This window comes from Heptranchias perlo, chromosome 11 (assembly GCF_035084215.1).
Source record: "Heptranchias perlo isolate sHepPer1 chromosome 11, sHepPer1.hap1, whole genome shotgun sequence".
Lineage (NCBI taxonomy): Eukaryota > Metazoa > Chordata > Chondrichthyes > Hexanchiformes > Hexanchidae > Heptranchias > Heptranchias perlo.
This window is the reverse complement of record NC_090335.1, coordinates 79,878,489-79,897,789: the sequence shown is the minus strand read 5'-3', so window position 1 is coordinate 79,897,789 and position 19,301 is coordinate 79,878,489. Positions and strand designations below refer to the sequence as shown.

Here is a 19,301-nt window from a genome sequence, read left to right as displayed (position 1 = left end):
CACCGAGGGAGCGCTGCACTGTCGGAGGGTCAGCACCGAGGGAGCGCTGCACTGTCGGAGGGTCAGCACCGAGGGAGCGCTGCACTGTCGGAGGGTCAGCACCGAGGGAGCGCTGCACTGTCGGAGGGTCAGCACCGAGGGAGCGCTGCACTGTCGGAGGGTCAGCACCGAGGGAGCGCTGCACTGTCGGAGGGTCAGCACCGAGGGAGCGCTGCACTGTCGGAGGGTCAGCACCGAGGGAGCGCTGCACTGTCGGAGGGTCAGCACCGAGGGAGCGCTGCACTGTCGGAGGGTCAGCACCGAGGGAGCGCTGCACTGTCGGAGGGTCAGCACCGAGGGAGCGCTGCACTGTCGGAGGGTCAGCACCGAGGGAGCGCTGCACTGTCGGAGGGTCAGCACCGAGGGAGCGCTGCACTGTCGGAGGGTCAGCACCGAGGGAGCGCTGCACTGTCGGAGGGTCAGCACCGAGGGAGCGCTGCACTGTCGGAGGGTCAGCACCGAGGGAGCGCTGCACTGTCGGAGGGTCAGCACCGAGGGAGCGCTGCACTGTCGGAGGGTCAGCACCGAGGGAGCGCTGCACTGTCGGAGGGTCAGCACCGAGGGAGCGCTGCACTGTCGGAGGGTCAGCACCGAGGGAGCGCTGCACTGTCGGAGGTGCCATCTTTAGGTTGAGATGTTAAAATGTCTGGCCCCTCAGGTGGATGTCAAGATCCCACGGCCACTGTTTCGAAGAAGAGCAGGGGAGTTCTCCCCGGTGTCCTGGGCCAACATTTATCCCTCAACCAACACCGAAAACAGATTATCTGGCCATTATCACATTGCTGTTTGTTGCACCTTGCTGTGTGCAAATTGGCTGCCGCGTTTCCCTACATAACAACAGTGACTACACTTCAAAAGTACTTCATTGGCTGTAAAGTGCTTTGGGACATCCTGAGGTCGTGAAAGGCACTATATAAATGCAAGAATTTCTTTCTTGATATCGGTGCCATCTTATGACTTGGAGTGAGTCAAGAGCCTGTGGTTAATGTTTCAATTATTGTTATTTATCCTGTTCAAAATTATGAGGGGTTTTGACAGAGTAAATAAGGAGAAACTGTTTCCAGTGGCAGGAGGGTCGGTAACCAGAGGACACAGATTTAAGGTAATTGGCAAAACAAGCAGAGGTGACGTGAGAAAACACTTTTTTTTAAATGCAACGAGTTGTTCTGATCTGGAATGTGCTGCCTGAAAGGGCGGTGGAAGCAGATTCAATAATAACTTTCAAAAGGGAATTGGATAAATACTTGGAAAGGAAAAAAAAATCGCAGGGCGATGGGGAAAAAGCAGGGGGGAGTGGGACTAATTGGATAGCTCTTTCAAAGAGCCGGCACAGGCACAATGGGCCGAATGGCCTCCTTCTGCGCTTTAAGATTCTGCGATACTCCTCACACACCCCAGTCTTTCGGGAACTGCGTGTGGCACATCCATGAGCACAGTGGGGCTTTAGGGGAAGCAGAAAGGCAGTAAGCCACTTCCAAACTAGGGGGCTCCCCAATCTTGTGAATGGGACGCACTGGGATTTCTAAGATATAAACTGGCTGCCAAGACAGGTCCAGTTCTCAAAAGACCCAGGAATTGCTCCCAGTGGCGCTCGCTGCTCCACAGATTTGTGCCTGAAGTTCCTCTAATTCGAAGCTGAGACGAGTCCAGCGTTGGGACCATGGGAACAACGAGAGGAGCATGCTCTCCCCTCCACCAATCCAGCGGCAGCATTTCTGACAAGCCGCCAAGAGTCAGTGAATCAGAACCAGGAATTGAACGGTAAAAAAATTTAAAAACCTTGTAGAAACAGAGGCCGCGAGATAAAGAGAGGGTGAAAAATATCGAATTAAAAGATAGAGATAAAATAGACAGGAAGAAAAAGTTAAAATTGCATTTTTTAAAAAAATGTCCAATAACTCTTAAAATCACAATTAATGAGACGCCACATTTTTAAAATTTAATTTTCAGCCAGAGAGGTTGTTTGGCAGTCATTAAGACTTACCACGCAGTTAAATCTTAGTTCAGAGCTGATATTTTTGAGCCTACCTTTTTTGTGGCGATGTTACGTAGTTTCCAGCTGGGCAGGAGAGCAAGTTGGCGCTGGACTATTGATTCCAGCCGGCGAGGTCCCTTCAATGCGAGCAAACCAGGAGGAGCAAGTTCCAGATTTCCGCGTTTAACTGCGCATGTGCGGATGCCAGATCCTGCTCTTTGATCACGCCACTAATAACGGTGAGCACTCTTGAGCTCACCGTTATTTTAGAAGCAATTTCTGGGCCAATATCTTTTCTCCCACTTACCCCCGTCCCATGATTAAGGCTTTTCTTGGATCCTCACCAGCTGCAGAACAAACATTTGGGACTCGAGCAGCGATCCCACCAGTATCGGATTGTGAGCACATTTGACGTCCAGAATTAACAGGTGTACATTTGACATTTCTTATACTGCATCACTTTATCACAGCTGACACTCAGCAATCGTAACTAGACACAGAGAAGATGTTTCCACTTGTGGGTGAGACCAGAACTAGGGGCCATAAATATAAGATAGTCACTAATAAATCCAATAGGGAATTCAGGAGAAATTTCTTCACCCAAAGAGTGGTTAGAATGTGGAACTCGCTACCACAAGTAGTTGAGGCGAATAGTATTGATGCCTTTAAGGGGAAGCTAATTAAACACGAGGGAGAAAGGAATAGAAGGATATGCTGATAGGGTGAGATGAAGAGTGCAACATAAACACCGGCATAGACCAGAAGGGCCGAATGGCCTGTTTCTGTGCTGCACATTCTATGTAATTCTATGCTTCAGAAACATCACTTGCACCTGGCTTCAGATTTAGGTCAGAGTGCCGGCCCAGGAACAGTTAACAAAAACAGAAAATACCAAAATTCACAGCAGGTCCGAGCTATCTATTTTCGGCTGCTGAGTGACAGTCAGACCTGCTGTGCATTTCCAGCACTCCCGGATTATTTCCATCACACACCATTTAAGAAACTTTCCCAACACCCTCCCCCCACCCCAACATTGCAAATTACTTTAACTGAATGGACCCCTTTAAGGATTAGCATTGTTTTTAAGTCAACTAACAGGCAAGTGGGTTTAATTTCATGTAGTATATTATTTTTGGTGTCATTTTAATGCGGTTGTTAACATGTTCATTTTAAGTGAGTAAATACATTATCATGCCCTTAGGCCATCTCACAGTGTTTCACAGCCAATTAATTACTTACAGTGCAGTCACTGTTGCTATTTAGGCCAAAACTCACAGCAAGATCTCAACCAGCCATGAAATGTGACCAATTAGTCTGTTTTCTGGGTGTGTTGGATGAGGAATGAATGTTGGCCCACAACACCAGGAGAACTGCTGGATCTTTGAAGTGGTTTAACATCTCATCTGAAAGACAGCGCCTCCGACAGTGCAGCGCTCCCTGAAGTGCCAGTCTGGATTATGTGCTCAAGTCGCTGGAGTGGGGCTCGAACCCATAACCTTCCGACCCAGAGGTGAGAGTGCTAACCACTGAGCCACGCTGATACACGAAGGAACATCTCAACCAGGTAACTGCTCGGGAAAACGAAACCCCAAGAAATGAATTGCTTGCCTCTTTACCGCAGTTATCTGTTTAATCTGGTATCTGTTTAATCTCAGAGAAACACAAATACAGCTTCAGTGTCTGCTACAGTGTGTGCAAGGGTTTAATGAGGGATTGGGAAGTGTGTTCAAACTCAGAGACCTGAGCATGCATTCGACTGCAATTTCTCATTTTCTATTCATTCCCTGCTTCTACTTTTCAAACTTTCGCAATTATAAAATTTAGAGGTTATGCTCGATTTGGATTTTGTCTGTATAACACTCGCTAATTAAATCAATTTGTATTTGTGAATTAAACGCGAAATACTCTGCTGCTGGAGAGTCTCTGCGTCGGGCTCGATGACTCCTGGTTTATTTGGGGTCGAGGACCTGACTGCGGGAAAGGCAGTCACTGTCCCAAAAACTGGCCTGTGGCTCGGTGGTTTTTGGCCGGGAAAGCAGGACTACAATGCATGGTGATTGGTGGCGCGCTCTCTCGCTCAGTAACCCAGCATCTCGGCACCATAGATCGGAAGGAAAGTTCCGGGTCCTGGAGGAGGATCTGAGGAGTCACCTCCGACCTCCAGGTCCCTCGTTCCTGGTGGAAATTTGTCGCAACGTTTGCTCCCAGCCCGTGGCGAGCAGCAACTGGGGAGGACACCCTCTCCGCACCGTCAGTTTGATCCAATGAAAGGCTCCTTTTGTAAACTAACGCAAAGAGGCGCCCAAATTAACCCCTCCCCATCCGCTATAGGCGTATTTTTTGTGTTTGCTCTGCGAACCTGTTCTGGGACAGTGACCGCCCTGAGCTGCTCTCCTGTTCTAACAGCGACGCAGTCGATGATCTACACGGCACTGCTGGGCTGTAACAGTGCAATGTGAAGGGCTAGACAGCAAGCATGGGGACTGGCTGCCTTCATCAGACAAAACATTTAGAAACCAAGGTCGTCAAGGGTGTACAATTTGTTGGGCAGGCGACAGAGAACCTATACATCTGTATACAGCTGCACTCCTACAGTGTAAAAGCACTTATACTCTCAATTAACAACAAAAATTAATAAATTAAAAGAAACTACAGAATCCATCGTTTATGGGTTGGTAATGATGGGGAGGGGTAGGGGTTAAGTGGTGTAGTAGCTTCTCCGAGTCTTCCTCTTTGGCACGAGGCACCTGTCACTCTGCTGGGCTTTCCCAGGGTTCATTTGGTGATGTCTGACCTTGCAAGTATGATGGCAGTCCTGCTGGGAATATATATCTAGAACAACACAGAAACTACAATTAGTGCCATACAGAGCAACGAGCATGGGATCGGAGACAAACCTGAACCTGCTGGTGTAACGGGAGCCAATAAACGGAACCTGCTGGTATAATGGGAGCCAATAAACGGAACCTGCTGGTGTAATGGGAGCCAATAAACGGAACCTGCTGGTGTAATGGGAGCCAATAAACGGAACCTGCTGGTGTAATGGGAGCCAATAAACTGAGCCAGGATCATGATCACTACCCAGTGACCCTCTCTACTCCCGTGATAATAGCATGCTCACACTCACTGTGCACGCTTGCACACGTTAGTACCACAGAGGGACAGCTATTTTTCATGGGACCCACTGTGAGTCACCACCTTCAGCAGAGGGGGTAAGAAGAGAAAGTCAGAAGTGAAATAAAAGGGTTTGTGGACCAGCATCAAAATGTGAGTGAGCGAGGCGAGTGAGAGAGCGAAGTGAGTAAGTGAGCGAGGCGAGTGAGCGAGGTGAGTGAGTGAGCGTGAGTGAGCGAGCGTGAGTGAGCGAGCGTGAGTGAGCGAGCGTGAGTGAGCGAGCGTGAGTGAGCGAGCGTGAGTAAGTGAGTGAGGTGAGTGAGCGGGCGAAGTGAGTAAGTGAGCGAGGCGAGTGAGCGAGGTGAGTGAGCGAGCGTGAGTGAGCGAGCGTGAGTAAGTGAGTGAGGTGAGTGAGCGGGCGAAGTGAGTAAGTGAGCGAGGTGAGTGAGCGAGCGAGCGAGCGTGAGTAAGTGAGCGAGGTGAGTGAGCGAGCGAGCGTGAGTAAGTGAGTGAGGTGAGTGAGCAAGCGAGCGAGCGTGAGTAAGTGAGCGAGGTGAGCGAGCGTGAGTAAGTGAGCGAGCGTGAGTGAGTAAGTGAGCGAGCGTGAGTAAGTGAGCGAGGTGAGTGAGCGAGCGAGCGTGAGTAAGTGAGCGAGGTGAGTGAGTGAGCGAGGTGAGTGAGCGAGCGAGCGAGAGTAAGTGAGCGAGCGTGAGTGAGTGAGCGAGGTGAGTGAGTAAGTGAGCGAGGTGAGCGAGCGAGCGTGAGTAAGCGAGCGAGCGTGAGTGAGTAAGTGAGCGAGGTGAGTGAGCGAGCGAGCGTGAGTAAGTGAGCGAGCGAGCGTGAGTGAGTGAGCAAAACTGCAGCAGATGGAGTTTAATGTGGGGAATTGTGAGCTCATCCACTTTGGATCTGAGAAGGACAAATCGGAATATTTTCTAAATGGAGATAGATTAGGAACTGTGGAGGAGCAAACGGATTTAGGGGTCCATGTACACCAATCACTAAAAGCTAGTGCACAGGTGAAAAAGTCATCAAAAAGGCTAATGGAATATTTACCTTGGGAGTTGGAACGTAAAAGTTAGGAAGTGTATACAGTTGTATAGAGCCTTGATCAGACCTGTTTAGAGATACTGCGTTCAGCTCTGGGCACCGCACCTCAGGAAAGATATATTGGCCTTGGAGGGGGAGCAGCGCGGATTCACCTGAATGATACCAGAGCTAAAAGGGTTAAATTACGAGGACAGGTTGTATAAACCTGACTTGTATTCCCCTCAGTATAGAAGGTTAAGGGGTGATCTGATCGAGGTGTTTAAAATGTTAAAAGGATTCGAAAGGGTTGATAGAAACTATTTCCTCTGGTGGGAGAATCCAGAACAAGGGAATATAATCTTAAAATTAGAGCTAGGCCGTTCAGTAAACACTTTTTCAAACAAAAGGTCGTAGAAATCTGGAACTCTCTCCCCCAAAAGGTTGTGGGATGCTGGGGGTCATTTGAAACTTTCAAGACTGAGATCGATAGATTTTTGTTGGGTAAGGGTATCAAGAGACAAGGAGCAAAGGAGGGTAAATGGAGTTGAGGTACAGGTGAGCCATGATCTAACAGAACGGAGCAAGCTCGAGGGGCTGAATGGCCTCCTTCTGTTCCGACATTATCCCCACACTCATTAAAATCCAAAATGTGAAATATGCACTCAAAAAAACAGGCTGCCTTAATCAATTCTGGCACCAAATCTGAAATGTAACTCGACAAGATGCAACCAAAAAGCAACATCCCTAAAAATAGCGACACTTTAGTGTTGAAGGACGTGACCCTCACCCTCGAGATCATCAGTCGCTCAACAGACCAGTTTAGAGCCCTCTGTACCAACATAAAATGCTGCATAAAATACTTAGCAGCCCATCAATATTTCAGACGGTCCTGTCTATGCCTGGAGGTCACACTCTCTCTCCAATGGATTTTTATTTTTAAAAAAGTAAATCCATTTGTTGGAGTAATTGATGGCTGCTCAGTTCGGACTGGGATGAATGGGAACCACACACAGATGCTTTTATATCAGTGCCAGTGGGGAGCTACTTACTCATGCAGACGGCGGCAATCCCAGTGTAAACCTGCTGCATCCGTTGAGGCTGGAGTGCCGGAACACCTGGAGGTGTGGGATTAAGGCATTTGGAGCCCAGGAATCTTACACCAGGCATGGGCAGGTTGTCTGAGTGTCTAACCATGAGCCCCTTACAATGGAAATGAAGTTTCCTTTTGGGATTTATTTTCTACCTTGTCGAATATTTCTTCTTCTCACTCTACACAGGGTGTGTACACCGTACAGTATGTGTGTACACTTCATGATGTGCATGTAATGTGCGTGCACATTGTGCAGTGTACTAGTACAGTGCGTGCACGCTGCGTAATGTGCTAGAATACGACACAGTGCACGCACACGGCCTGGCACTGTATGCACATCTACTTTTGTTATGAAATAAATCTTTGACAGAGAGTAACAGGAGCAACTTGAAGTGGTGATGACAGGTGAGAATTTACATCGTGTTGCCCAGTTGGTTCTGGCATGAATCCCATCCCTGGAAGGAGATTTATTTTAAATGTCAGCTGGGGCTCAGTGGGTGGCACTCCCGCTGCTGAGTCAGAAGGTCATGGGTTTAAGTCCCATGCCAGACATTTGAGCTCATAATCCAGGCTGACACTCCCAGTGCAGTACTGAGGGAAGTGCTGTCTTCTGGATGAGACGTTAAAACGAGGCCCCGACTGCTCTCTCTGGTGGATGTAAAAGATCCCATGGCACTATTTCGAATAACCGCAGGGGAGTTCTCCCCGGGGTCCTGGCCAATATCTATCCCTCAACCAATATCATTGAAATAGATTATCTGGCCTTCTGTGGGATCTCGCTGAGCACAAATTTGCCTACATCACAACAGTGACTACACTTCAATAGTAATCCAATGGTTGTGAAACGCTTTGGGACGCCCTGGGGGTGTGACAGGCGCTGTATAAATGCAGGTTCTCTCCCTCTCTCCCTCTCTCTCTCTCTCCCTCCCTCTCTCCCTCCCTCTCTCCGTTTCTCCCTCTCCCTCTCTCTCCGTTTCTCCCTCTCCCTCTCCCTCTCTCTCCGTTTCTCTCTCTCTCTCTCTCTCTCTCGTGCCTGGTCCATTTCGGAATGTAGAATTCCATTTCTTTTTATGAGGTGGGATTGATACTGGGTTTGCATTCTGCTTGTATAAATCGGGAACAAACTAAAACCCAATTCTACAGCTGCCAGGAGACCCTTTCATGCCCCCGCCCCCCCCCAATTTCTCCTTTTCTTCCCTGAAGGCAGAGACTTGTGTCAGTCCATTTCTCCCCTCCCAGGCTCCAGGGGTGCTGAAGCGAATTGTGGCACCCACCTCCAGCCAGTCTGGATGAGAGCAGCCAACACAGCACAGAGTGAAACTGGGCCCCTCTGGTCTGTGCGGTTCCGTTACATACTGCCTTTGACAACTGGCCCTTCAGAGCAGATAATTCTCTCTCTCTCACTCTCATCCCCCCCTCCACATCTGCCCGTCACGCGCACTGCCTCCAACAGACAGTTGCTGAGCAACATCTCACAATAACCTATGATCAAGCTTCGGATGCAGCTGATCTCATCCCTCGCCCCCCACCCCACTCCCCCACCAAACCCCCACCCCACCCCATCCCCCACACCCCCACCCACACTCCCAGCTTCATTCAAAGTATCCGAGGAGCATCACCCAGTGATTCTCACCCCGTCAGGACCCAGTAGTAACTGGAGTGCAGCACCTGTGCAAGGCACTTACTTCCAGTATACGACAGCAGGGTTGTCAGACAGTCAAAGAATCCTACAGCACAGAAGGAGGCCGTTTGGCCTATCGTGCCTGTGCCGGCTCTTTGAAAGAGCTATCCAATTAGTCCCGCTCCCCTTGCTCTTTCCACATAGCCCTGCAAATTTTTCCCTTTTAAGTAAAGATGCAATTCCCTTTTGAAAGTTATTATTGAATCTGCTTCCACCGCCCTTTCAGGCAGTGAATTCCAGATCAGAACAACTCGATGCGTAAAAAATGTCTTCTCATTTACTCATCTCCCCCGCCCTGGCTTTTTTGCCAATTATTTTACATCTGTGTCCTCTGGTCACTGACCTTTCTGCTAATGGACACAGTTTCTCCTTATCTACTCTATCATAGAATCATAGAATGGTTACGGCACAGAAGGAGGCCATTTGGCCCATCGAGCCTGTGCCAGCTCTCTGCAAGAGCAATCCAGCTAGTCCCACTCCCCCACTCTTCCCCGTAGTCCTGCAAATTTTTTGCCTTCAGGTACCTATATAATTCCTTTTTGAAAGCCACAATTAACCCTGCTTCCACCACCCCTTCAGGCCGTGCATTCCAGATCCTAACCACTCGCTGCGTAAAAAGGTTTTTCCTCATGTCATCTTTGGTTCTTTTGCCAATCACCTTAAACCTGCATCCTCTGGTTCACGACCCTTCCACCAATGGGAACAGTTTTTCTTTATTTACTTTGTTTAGACCCTTCATGATTTTGAAACCTGCACCGAAGAAACCCCTCATAATTTTGAGCACCTCTACTAAATCTCCACTTAACCTTCTCTGCTGTAAGGAGAACAATCCCAGCTTCTCCAGTCTCTCCACATAACTGAAGTCTCTCATCCCTGGCACCATTCTAGTAAATCTCCTCTGCACCCTCTCCAAGGCCTTGACATCCTTCCTAAAGTGTGGAGCCCAGAATTGAACACAATACTCCAGCTGAGGCCTAACCAGTGTTTTATAAAGGTTTAGCATAACTTCCTTGCTTTTGTACTCTATGCCTCTATTTATAAAGCCCAGGATCCCATATGCTTTTTCAACGGCCTCCTTAACTTGTCCTGCCACCTTCAAGGATTTGTGTACATACACCCCAATGTCTCTCTGTTCCTGCACCCCCTTTAAAATGGTAGCCCTGTTTCTTTGGACAGCTCGCATGGGGGTGTGGGGGGGTGAAGAGAGAGAGAGAGACAGAGAGAGAGAGAACAGAGACGATCAGTGGCCGGATACAGCGATTATAAAAAAATAAACCAAACACCAGGCGCAGAATCTATCTAGTTGGCGTGGAGAGCAGAATCTCCCACAGATTGCTGGTGAGTGGGGGAAGCTGCTTTGATCCTGAGACCGTTTGGAGGCCTGGGGTGAATTCCCAGCCGGGGTAGCGATCTGTGTCTGTTGGTTTTCAACCACTCAGAGTTGCTTTCGCGTTTTGGCAAACGACTGAAAATAATTGCTGTGTGAATCTGCTCGAAGATGCAGCCCTGGGCCAGCAAAAAAAAAACTTAGCAAAGCAATAATGGCTTCTAAAGAGCATTTTAATTGGGCTCCCAAGCCAGCAAAGGACAGTAACTCTACGTGGAGAGCACAATGTTCACAATGGCACACTGAGGCATTAATGGCCATTAGCATTAAACGGTTAGACTCTGGTCAATTCGTAGCTCTAAGCTAATCCTGATGCGCATTATCAGCGTTTACAAGTCTCACTCTGTGAACGATTGCAGACATCAGTGGCTATTAAATATACATCTCAGGAAGGATGCATTGGTCTTGGAGGGGTTGCAGTGCAGATTCATCAGATTGATACTGGGACTAAGATGATTAAAGGATTTGATAGGGTAGATAGAGAGAAACTATTTCCTCTGGTGGGGGGGGAGTCCAGAACAAGGGGGCAGAACCTTAAAATTAGAGCCAGGCCGTTCAGGGGTGATGTCAGGAAGCACTTCTTCACACAAAGGGGAGTGGAAATCTGGAACTCTCTTCCCCCCAAAAGCTGTTGAGGCTGGGGGTCAATTGGAAATTTCAAAACGGAGATTGATAGATTTTTGTTAGGCCAGGGTATTAAGGGTTACGGAACCAAGGCGGGTAGATGGAGTTAATATACAGATCGGTCTCAGTCTTAGACCAAAGTTTCCCAGGTGCTGAGCCCCCGTTCGGTTGCTCTGCCCGTTTCTACCTCCTCCTCGGGCATGAATCCCCTCACATCCGCCCACCATCCCCAGTTCATGCCAGGGCTTACCTGCAGAGAATGTTCGCAACTGTGCAAAACTCCGTAATTCACGAGCTGGGAAAAGGAATAGAAAAAGGAAGAAATAAAGGAATAAGGGGGGAAAAAAAGCACACAGCAGGAAACCAGGGGTGAGGAAAACAGTTAATGATTAAAATAAAGTTAGAGGCAAGGCATAGCAGGAAATAAGTCTACACAATACTTAGCAATGGGGATCAGCGAAGGAACAAAGGAGATGGAAACTGTGTTTTGGGGGAGGGAGAGAACAGGCATGGAGCTGTGACTTTTAAATTATACAAAAATAAATGAACGAGGAGAGTCTGAAAATTAACTTTTTAAAAAAAATACTATTTATACTAAAACTACTAAGTGGGCAGCTGTGTTTTCCCTCCAATTCAATGAATCCCCGGTGTTCAAACTCAGCCTCTGGTTAAAATGCTCCAAGTCCAGCTACCACTAGGTGGCAGAGTAACACTAGGTGTGGATTGAGTAAGGGCTGTGCCTCTGCAGACTTTGTGCAATCTTGTCTATCACCAACTCCACCCAGGGTTACCAACTCTGGGTGGGTTTATTCCTGGAGGTTTCATCACGTGACCTCCCCCCTCCACGCTCCCCGCCGTCGGTCCATCCTCGTGGCGCACTGCCTTCGCACGGCCAATTGGAAAGGGAACAGACACTGTTACCCAACTGGGTTCACCTTGACTGTCAGTGACATGGCGGTTTTCCCCCCATCTCCGATATTTTTATAACTAATAAATGAAAGCATTTAAAGAAAATGAAAAAATTAAAAAATTTTTTTTTATTGTCCCTATGATTTTACTCCCGGGTGTTGCACCCGGGTCGTGTCCAGGAGATTAATCTTCAATTCCTGGAGACTCCAGGACAATCCTGGCCACCGTACCCCCACCCCACCCAATTAATTTCCTGGCGAAGATTTCCACCTGGATCAAACTAAACACCAGAATATTCCACAGCTCACTCAACCTATGTAAAGAGGAATAACAGGTCATGACATTTCGGGGGTGTCCCCCCGGTCTTGGAGCTGGTCTGATGGGCACACACCCGGAAGGTCATGACCTGTCTTCTCGGTCCTCAGGCTGACTGACCAGCTGGACATTTCCAGCATGTTCTGTGTTTACTTCAGATTTCGGGCATTTGCAGTTTTTCCATCATATCCCCGGGATATTCCAAAACGTATGTTAGTACGGTCACCAACTTTCCAGGATTGTCCTGGAGTCTCCAGGAATTGAAAATTAATCTCCGGGACACAGCAGCGAGCAAAACGCCCGGAAGAAAAATCATAGGGGCATTAAAAAAAAAGGTGGGTTTTCTTTTTCATTTTCTTTGCATGCTTTCATTTATTAGTTATTGGTTATATTGGAGCAGGAGGGAAAAGGCTGTTTGACCGACAGTCAAGATTCATCCAATCGAGCAACCGAGAGTCTGTTTGCTTTCCGATTGGCCGTGGGAGGGCGAGGAACCGTGAGGATGGATATTTCTGGAGACCAATGGCGGGAGTGTAAACAACGGGGGGTCAGGGAGAAACCTCCCCAGTGGCTGGGGGGATATGTGGAGAAGGTGGGTAGGTGGGATTGAGGGATATGGTGAGAAGGTGGGTAGGTGGGATTGAGGGATAGGGGGAGAAGGTGGGTAGGTGGGATTGAGGGATATGGGGAGAAGGTGGGTCGGTGGGATTGAGGGATATGGTGAGAAGGTGGGTAGGTGGGATTGAGGGATATGGGGAGAAGGTGGGTAGGTGGGATTGAGGGATATGGTGAGAAGGTGGGTAGGTGAGATTGAGGGATATGGGGAGAAGGTGGGTAGGTGGGATTGAGGGATATGGGGAGAAGGTGGGTAGGTGAGATTGAGGTATATGGGGAGAAGGTGGGTAGGTGGGATTGAGGGATATGGGGAGAAGGTGGGTAGGTGGGATCGAGGGATATGGGGAGAAGGTGGGGTAGATCTACCAACAAAGACCTATTTGTTGGGCCCAATGGGCTTTTCCTGTTGCTAAAGATTCTGGTCTTGAAACATTCTCCAGCTCCTTGCACTTTCCTGATCCAATCAAACCCTCGGTCTCGCCCACCCATCACTCCTCCAATTAAACATTCTGACCCCCCACCCCACCCCACCCCACCCCCGGCCAACGTTCTCCACGTCTTACTGGCGCTTACCTCGAAAGCATGGGCTCTCCTCTGGAAAAAGTCAATGTCATCACTACAGAACTGAGGAAGGAAAAGAGAAAGGGGGAAGAAATGAAAGAATGGGGAAAAAACAGGAGCAAACAGCAGGAAAATAAAGGAATGGGAAATTGTATGGAAACAGTTAATGAATTAAAAATAAAAGTTAGAACATTTTATGAGGAAAATAAAACAAACAAATCAGTGTTGTCACTAGGGCTTATTTAACACACTAGTGCCAATATGCCACTGAAGGAATCTCACTTTAACCAATTACTTAATATTTTCTTGATGTTCAATATAGGGTACAGTAGTGCAGTGATACAGGATATATATAGTTATAGTGTCAGACCTGTACCCACCAGTACTGTACCCCAGTGTTATACAGTGACAGACCTGTACCCACCAGTACTGTACCCCAGTGTTATACAGTGACAGACCTGTACCCACCAGTACTGTACCCCAGTGTTATACAGTGACAGACCTGTACCCACCAGTACTGTACCCCAGTGTTATACAGTGACAGACCTGTACCCACCAGTACTGTACCCCGGTGTTATACAGGGACAGACCTGTACCCACCAGTACTGTACCCCAGTGTTATACAGGGACAGACCTGTACCCACCAGTACTGTACCCCGGTGTTATACAGTGACAGACCTGTACCCACCAGTACTGTACCCCAGTGTTATACAGTGACAGACCTGTACCCACCAGTACTGTACCCCGGTGTTATACAGTGACAGACCTGTACCCACCAGTACTGTACCCCAGTGTTATACAGGGACAGACCTGTACCCACCAGTACTGTACCCCGGTGTTATACAGGGACAGACCTGTACCCACCAGTACTGTACCCCAGTGTTATACAGTGACAGACCTGTACCCACCAGTACTGTACCCCAGTGTTATACAGGGACAGACCTGTACCCACCAGTACTGTACCCCAGTGTTATACAGGGACAGACCTGTACCCACCAGTACTGTACCCCAGTGTTATACAGTGTCAGACCTGTACCCACCAGTACTGTACCCCAGTGTTATACAGGGACAGACCTGTACCCACCAGTACTGTACCCCGGTGTTATACAGTGACAGACCTGTACCCACCAGTACTGTACCCCAGTGTTATACAGTGACAGACCTGTACCCACCAGTACTGTACCCCAGTGTTGTACAGCTCAAAATACTCTCTCCAGACATAATCTGAGCTTAACTGGGTTTAAGTGGATGCTGAAAATTTCAGGTGCCTTATGACACGCGTTGCTGAAATCCTAGTGACAACACTTAGCCTGAATCAGTTGGACAGGGGGAAATGGGAAATAAAAAGATGTGGGAAGAAAAGGACTTGGAAAGGTGAGTGAAATATCATCTTATGTTAACAGGAATTGTTAATGGCGAGACTGGGAAAACGGGATTAATTGGGATATATGGTCAGGTGAGGCAGATATAGCAAAGAGGGAATAAAATCAAACCAACTAAAAGCAGGAGGGAAAGTCAAGTGTGTGTGTGCGGTGTGTGCACGTGCTGTGTAAAGAGGGTAGAATCTCTAAGGAATCTCTCACCGAAACTGGGAGAAACATCGTTTCTCTGGGAATTCTGCTGATCACCCACTGAAGTGATGGCCGAGGGATTGGGAAAAACTCCACAGAAAGTACTGGTGCGCGTGAACGTGTGTTGGGGGGGGGGGGGGGAGGAGTGTGTGGGGGGGGGGGGGGGGGGAGTGTGTGTGGGGGGGGGGGGGGGGGGGGGGAGTGTGTGGGGGGGGGGGGGGGGGGGGGAGTGTGTGGGGGGGGGGGGGGGGGGGGGGGAGTGTGGGGGGGGGGGGGAGTGTGTGGGGGGGGGGGGGAGTGTGTGGGGGGGGGGGAGTGTGTGGGGGGGGGGGGGGAGTGTGTGTGGGGGGGAGTGTGTGGGGGGGGGGGGGGGGGAGTGTGTGGGGGGGGGGAGTGTGGGGGGGGGGGGGGGGAGTGTGGGGGGGGGGGGGGAGTGTGGGGGGGGGGGGGGGGGGGAGTGTGGGGGGGGGGGGGGAGTGTGGGGGGGGGGGGGGGGAGTGTGTGTGGGGGGGGGGGGGGGGGTGTGTGTGGGGGGGGGGGGGGGGGGAGTGTGTGGGGGGGGGGGGGGGGGAGTGTGTGGGGGGGGGGGGAGTGTGTGGGGGGGGGGGGGGGAGTGTGTGGGGGGGGGGGGGGAGTGTGTGGGGGGGGGGGGGGGGGGGGGGAGTGTGTGTGGGGGGGAGTGTGTGGGGGGGGGGGGGCGAGTGTGTGGGGGGGGGAGTGTGGGGGGGGGGGGGGAGTGTGGGGGGGGGGGGGAGTGTGGGGGGGGGGGGGGAGTGTGTGTGGGGGGGGGGGGGGGAGTGTGTGTGGGGGGGGGGGGGGGGAGTGTGTGGGGGGGGGGGGGGGGAGTGTGTGGGGGGGGGAGTGTGGGGGGGGGGGGAGTGTGGGGGGGGGGGGAGTGTGGGGGGGGGGGGAGTGTGTGGGGGGGGGGGGGAGTGTGTGGGGGGGGGGGGGAGTGTGTGGGGGGGGGGGGGTGTGTGGGGGGGGGGAGTGTGTGTGGGGGGGGGGGAGTGTGTGTGGGGGGGGGGGGGGGAGTGTGTGTCGGGGGGGGGGGGGAGTGTGTGTGGGGGGGGGGGGGGGAGTGTGTGTGGGGGGGGGGGGGGGGAGTGTGTGTGGGGGGGGGGGGGGGGGAGTGTGTGAGGGGGGGGGGGGGGGGAGTGTGTGTGGGGGGGGGGGGGGGAGTGTGTTTGGGGGGGGGGGGGAGTGTGTTTGGGGGGGGGGGAGGGGAGGGTGTGTGGGGGGGGGGGGGGGAGTGTGTGGGGGGGGGGGGGGGGAGTGTGTGTGGGGGGGGGGGGGGAGTGTGTGTGGGGGGGGGGGGGGGAGTGTGTGTGGGGGGGGGGGGGGGGAGTGTGTGTGGGGGGAGGGGAGTGTGTGTGTGGGGGGGGAGTGTGTGTGTGTGGGGGGGGGGGGGGGGGAGTGTGTGGGGGGGGGGGGGGGGAGTGTGTGTGGGGGGGGGGGGAGTGTGGTGTGGGGGGGGGGGGGAGTGTGTGTGGGGGGGGGGGGGGAGTGTGTGTGGGGGGGGGGGGGGGGGAGTGTGTTTGGGGGGGGAGGGGAGTGTGTGGGGGGGGAGGGGAGTGTGTGTGGGGGGGGGGGGAGTGTTTGGGGGGGGGGAGGGGAGTGTGTGGGGGGGAGGGGGGGGGAGTGTGGGGGGGAGTGTGTGTGTGGGGGGGGGGGAGTGTGGGGGGGGGGGGGGGAGTGTGGGGGGGGGGGGGGAGTGTGGGGGGGGGTGGGGGGGAGTGTGTTTGGGGGGGGGGGGAGTGTGTTTGGGGGGGGGCGGGGAGTGTGTGGGGGGGGGGGGGGGAGTGTGTGTGGGGGGGGGGGGGGGGAGTGTGTGTGGGGGGGGGGGGGGGGGAGTGTGTGGGGGGGGGGGGGGGAGTGTGTGTCGGGGGGGGGGGGGGGGGGGAGTGTGTGGTGGGGGGGGGGGGGGGGGGGGAGTGTGTGTGGGGGGGGGGGGGCGGGAGTGTGTGGGGGGGGGGGGGGGAGTGTGGTGGGGGGGGGGGGGGGGAGGTGTGTGTGTCGGGGGGGGGGTGGGGGGGGGGGGGGGGAGTGTGTGTGGGGGGGGGGGGGGGGGGGAGTGTGTGTGGGGGGGGGGGGGGGGGGGAGTGTGTGGGGGGGGGGCAGTGTGTGTGGGGGGGGGGGGGAGTGTGTGTGGGGGGGGGGGGGGGGGGGAGTGTGTGTGGGGGGGGGGGGGGGGGAGGTGTGTGGGGGGGGGGGGGGGGAGGTGTGGGGGGGGGGGGAGTGTGTGTGGGGGGGGGGGGAGTGGGTGTGTGGGGGGGGGGGGGGGGTGTGTGTGTGGGGGGGGGGGGGGGTGTGTGTGTGGGGGGGGGGGGGGGGGGAGTGTGTGGGGGGGGGGGGGGGGGAGTGTGTTTGGGGGGGGGAGGGGGTGTGGGGGGGGGGGGGGGGGAGTGTGGGGGGGGGGGGGGGGGTGTGTGGGGGGGGGTGTGGGGGGGGGGTGGGGGGGGGGGTGGGGGGGGAGTGTGTGTGGGGGGGGGGGGGGGGGGTGTGTGTGGGGGGGGGGGGGGGGGGTGTGGGGGGGGGGGTGGGGGGGGGGGGAGGGGGGGGGGTGTGGGGGGGGGGGGGGTGTGGGGGGGGGTGTGGGGGGGGGGGTGTGGGGGGGGGGTGGGGGGGGGGGTAGTGTGTGGGGGGTGTGGGGGGGGGGGGGGGGGGGGGAGTGTGGGGGGGGGTGTGGGTGGGGGTGGGGGGTGTGGGTGGGGGGTGTGGGTGGGGGGGGGGGGGGGGAGTGTGAGATGATTATCCTTTATTCAGATCTCTGTCTGAATGATTCCCATTAATTTAATGCTGGTCTTGAATTGAGACCGAGCTCAGTGCCGGGGTCGGCCGTTGATCCTCCCTCTCCCAGAAAACCAATGCTGAGAACACACTGCTGACGGTCGACGCAGACACAAATACTGAGCTTCTGATCTGAGAGCGCGTTGATTATGGAATTTACAGAGATCGTGAATATTACAGTGTGGAACAGATGGCCGTACAGATCACTCCCTAAAGGTGCTGCTCCCCAACAAGACAGCAGTCGGGGGCCAGCGTGGTGGGTCACTCTGGACCACCCACAGTCCAGGAGTAAACACAGGTCCCAGCAACTGATTGTGTCACTGTGGGTCCACCCCCACCCCCACAACCCCAACCCCCACCCCCCCCCCCCCACCCCCACAACCCTACCCCCACCCCCACAACCCTACCCCCGCCCCCCCCACCCCCACAACCCTACCCCCACCCCCCCAACCCCACAACCCTTCCCCCCACCCCCCCAACCCTACCCCCACCCCCCCAACCCCACCCCCACCCCCCCCAACCCCACCCCCCACAACCCCACCCCCACCCCCACAACCCCACCCCCACAACCCCACACCCCCTACCCCACCCCCACCCACACCACTGTCAGTATCCTCCCATTTATTGTGTACTCCCTTGCCTTGTTTGCCCTCCCCCAAATGCATTACCTCACACTTCTCCAGATTGAATTCCATTTGCCACTTTTCTGCCCACCTGACCAGTCCATTGATATCTTCCTGCAGTCTACAGCTTTCCTCCTCACTATCAAACACATGGCCAATTTTTGTATCATCTGCAAACTTCTTTTTCATGCCCCCTACATTTAGGTCCAAATCATTAATATATACTACAAAAAGCAAGGGACCTAACACTGAGCCCTGCGGGACCCCACTGGAAACAGCCTTCCAGGCACAAAAGCACCCATCGACCATTACCCTTTGCTTCCTGCCGCTGAGCCAATTTGGATCCAATTTGCCACTTTCCCTTGGATCCCATGGGCTTTTACTTTTCTGACCAGTCTGCAATGTGGCACCTTGTCAAAAGCCTTGCTAAAATCCATGTACACTAATCAATACGCTACCCTCATCGACCCTCCTTGTTACCTTCTCAAACAATTCAATCAAGTTAGTCAGACACGACCTTCCCGTAACAAATCCATGCCGATTGTCCTCAATTAATCCGTGCCTTTCTAAATGACAATTTATACTATCTCTCAGTGTGGAACTCTCTCCCACAAAAAGATATTAGCTCAATGAATAATTTTAAATCCAAGATCGATAGATTTTTGCCAGCCGAGGTTATTAAGGGATATGGAGTCAAAATGCAGGATGTTGCTTTTGTTGAGGAAGTGCTGCATTGTTAGAGGTCCATCGGATCAGACATTAAACCGAGGGCCCCCCCCCCCCTCCAGTTCAGATGGATATTAAAGATCCCATGGCTCTATCTGAAGAGTTCACCCAACACCGCCAAAAAACAGATCAACCAGCCATTCAGCTCATTGCTGTTGGTGGGATCTTGATCTGCATTCACTTGAACATCCACTCCCTTCACCACCCGGCGCACCGTGACTGCAGTGTGTCCTAGCTACAGGATGCACTGCAGCA

The 19,301-nt window shown here is 53.0% G+C and overlaps 1 protein-coding gene across 2 annotated transcripts in view; it reads right to left on the bottom strand.

The window, feature by feature from the left end:
* Nucleotides 1-3,625: 3,625 nt before the first annotated feature.
* The window catches only part of LOC137327517 (1,4-alpha-glucan-branching enzyme-like), a 426,685-nt gene continuing 411,009 nt past the window's right edge, over nt 3,626-19,301 (bottom strand). The window contains exons 16-18 of one of the 2 annotated variants that reach the window (XM_067993414.1): nt 13,352-13,402; nt 11,190-11,234; nt 3,626-4,846 (exon numbers count right to left, since the gene is read on the bottom strand). In XM_067993414.1, coding sequence (XP_067849515.1) covers nt 4,790-4,846; nt 11,190-11,234; nt 13,352-13,402 — 153 coding nt within the window. In that variant the 3' untranslated portion in view covers nt 3,626-4,789. The remainder of the gene's footprint in view (nt 4,847-11,189; nt 11,235-13,351; nt 13,403-19,301) is intronic. The other variant, XM_067993415.1, reaches the window with a different exon arrangement.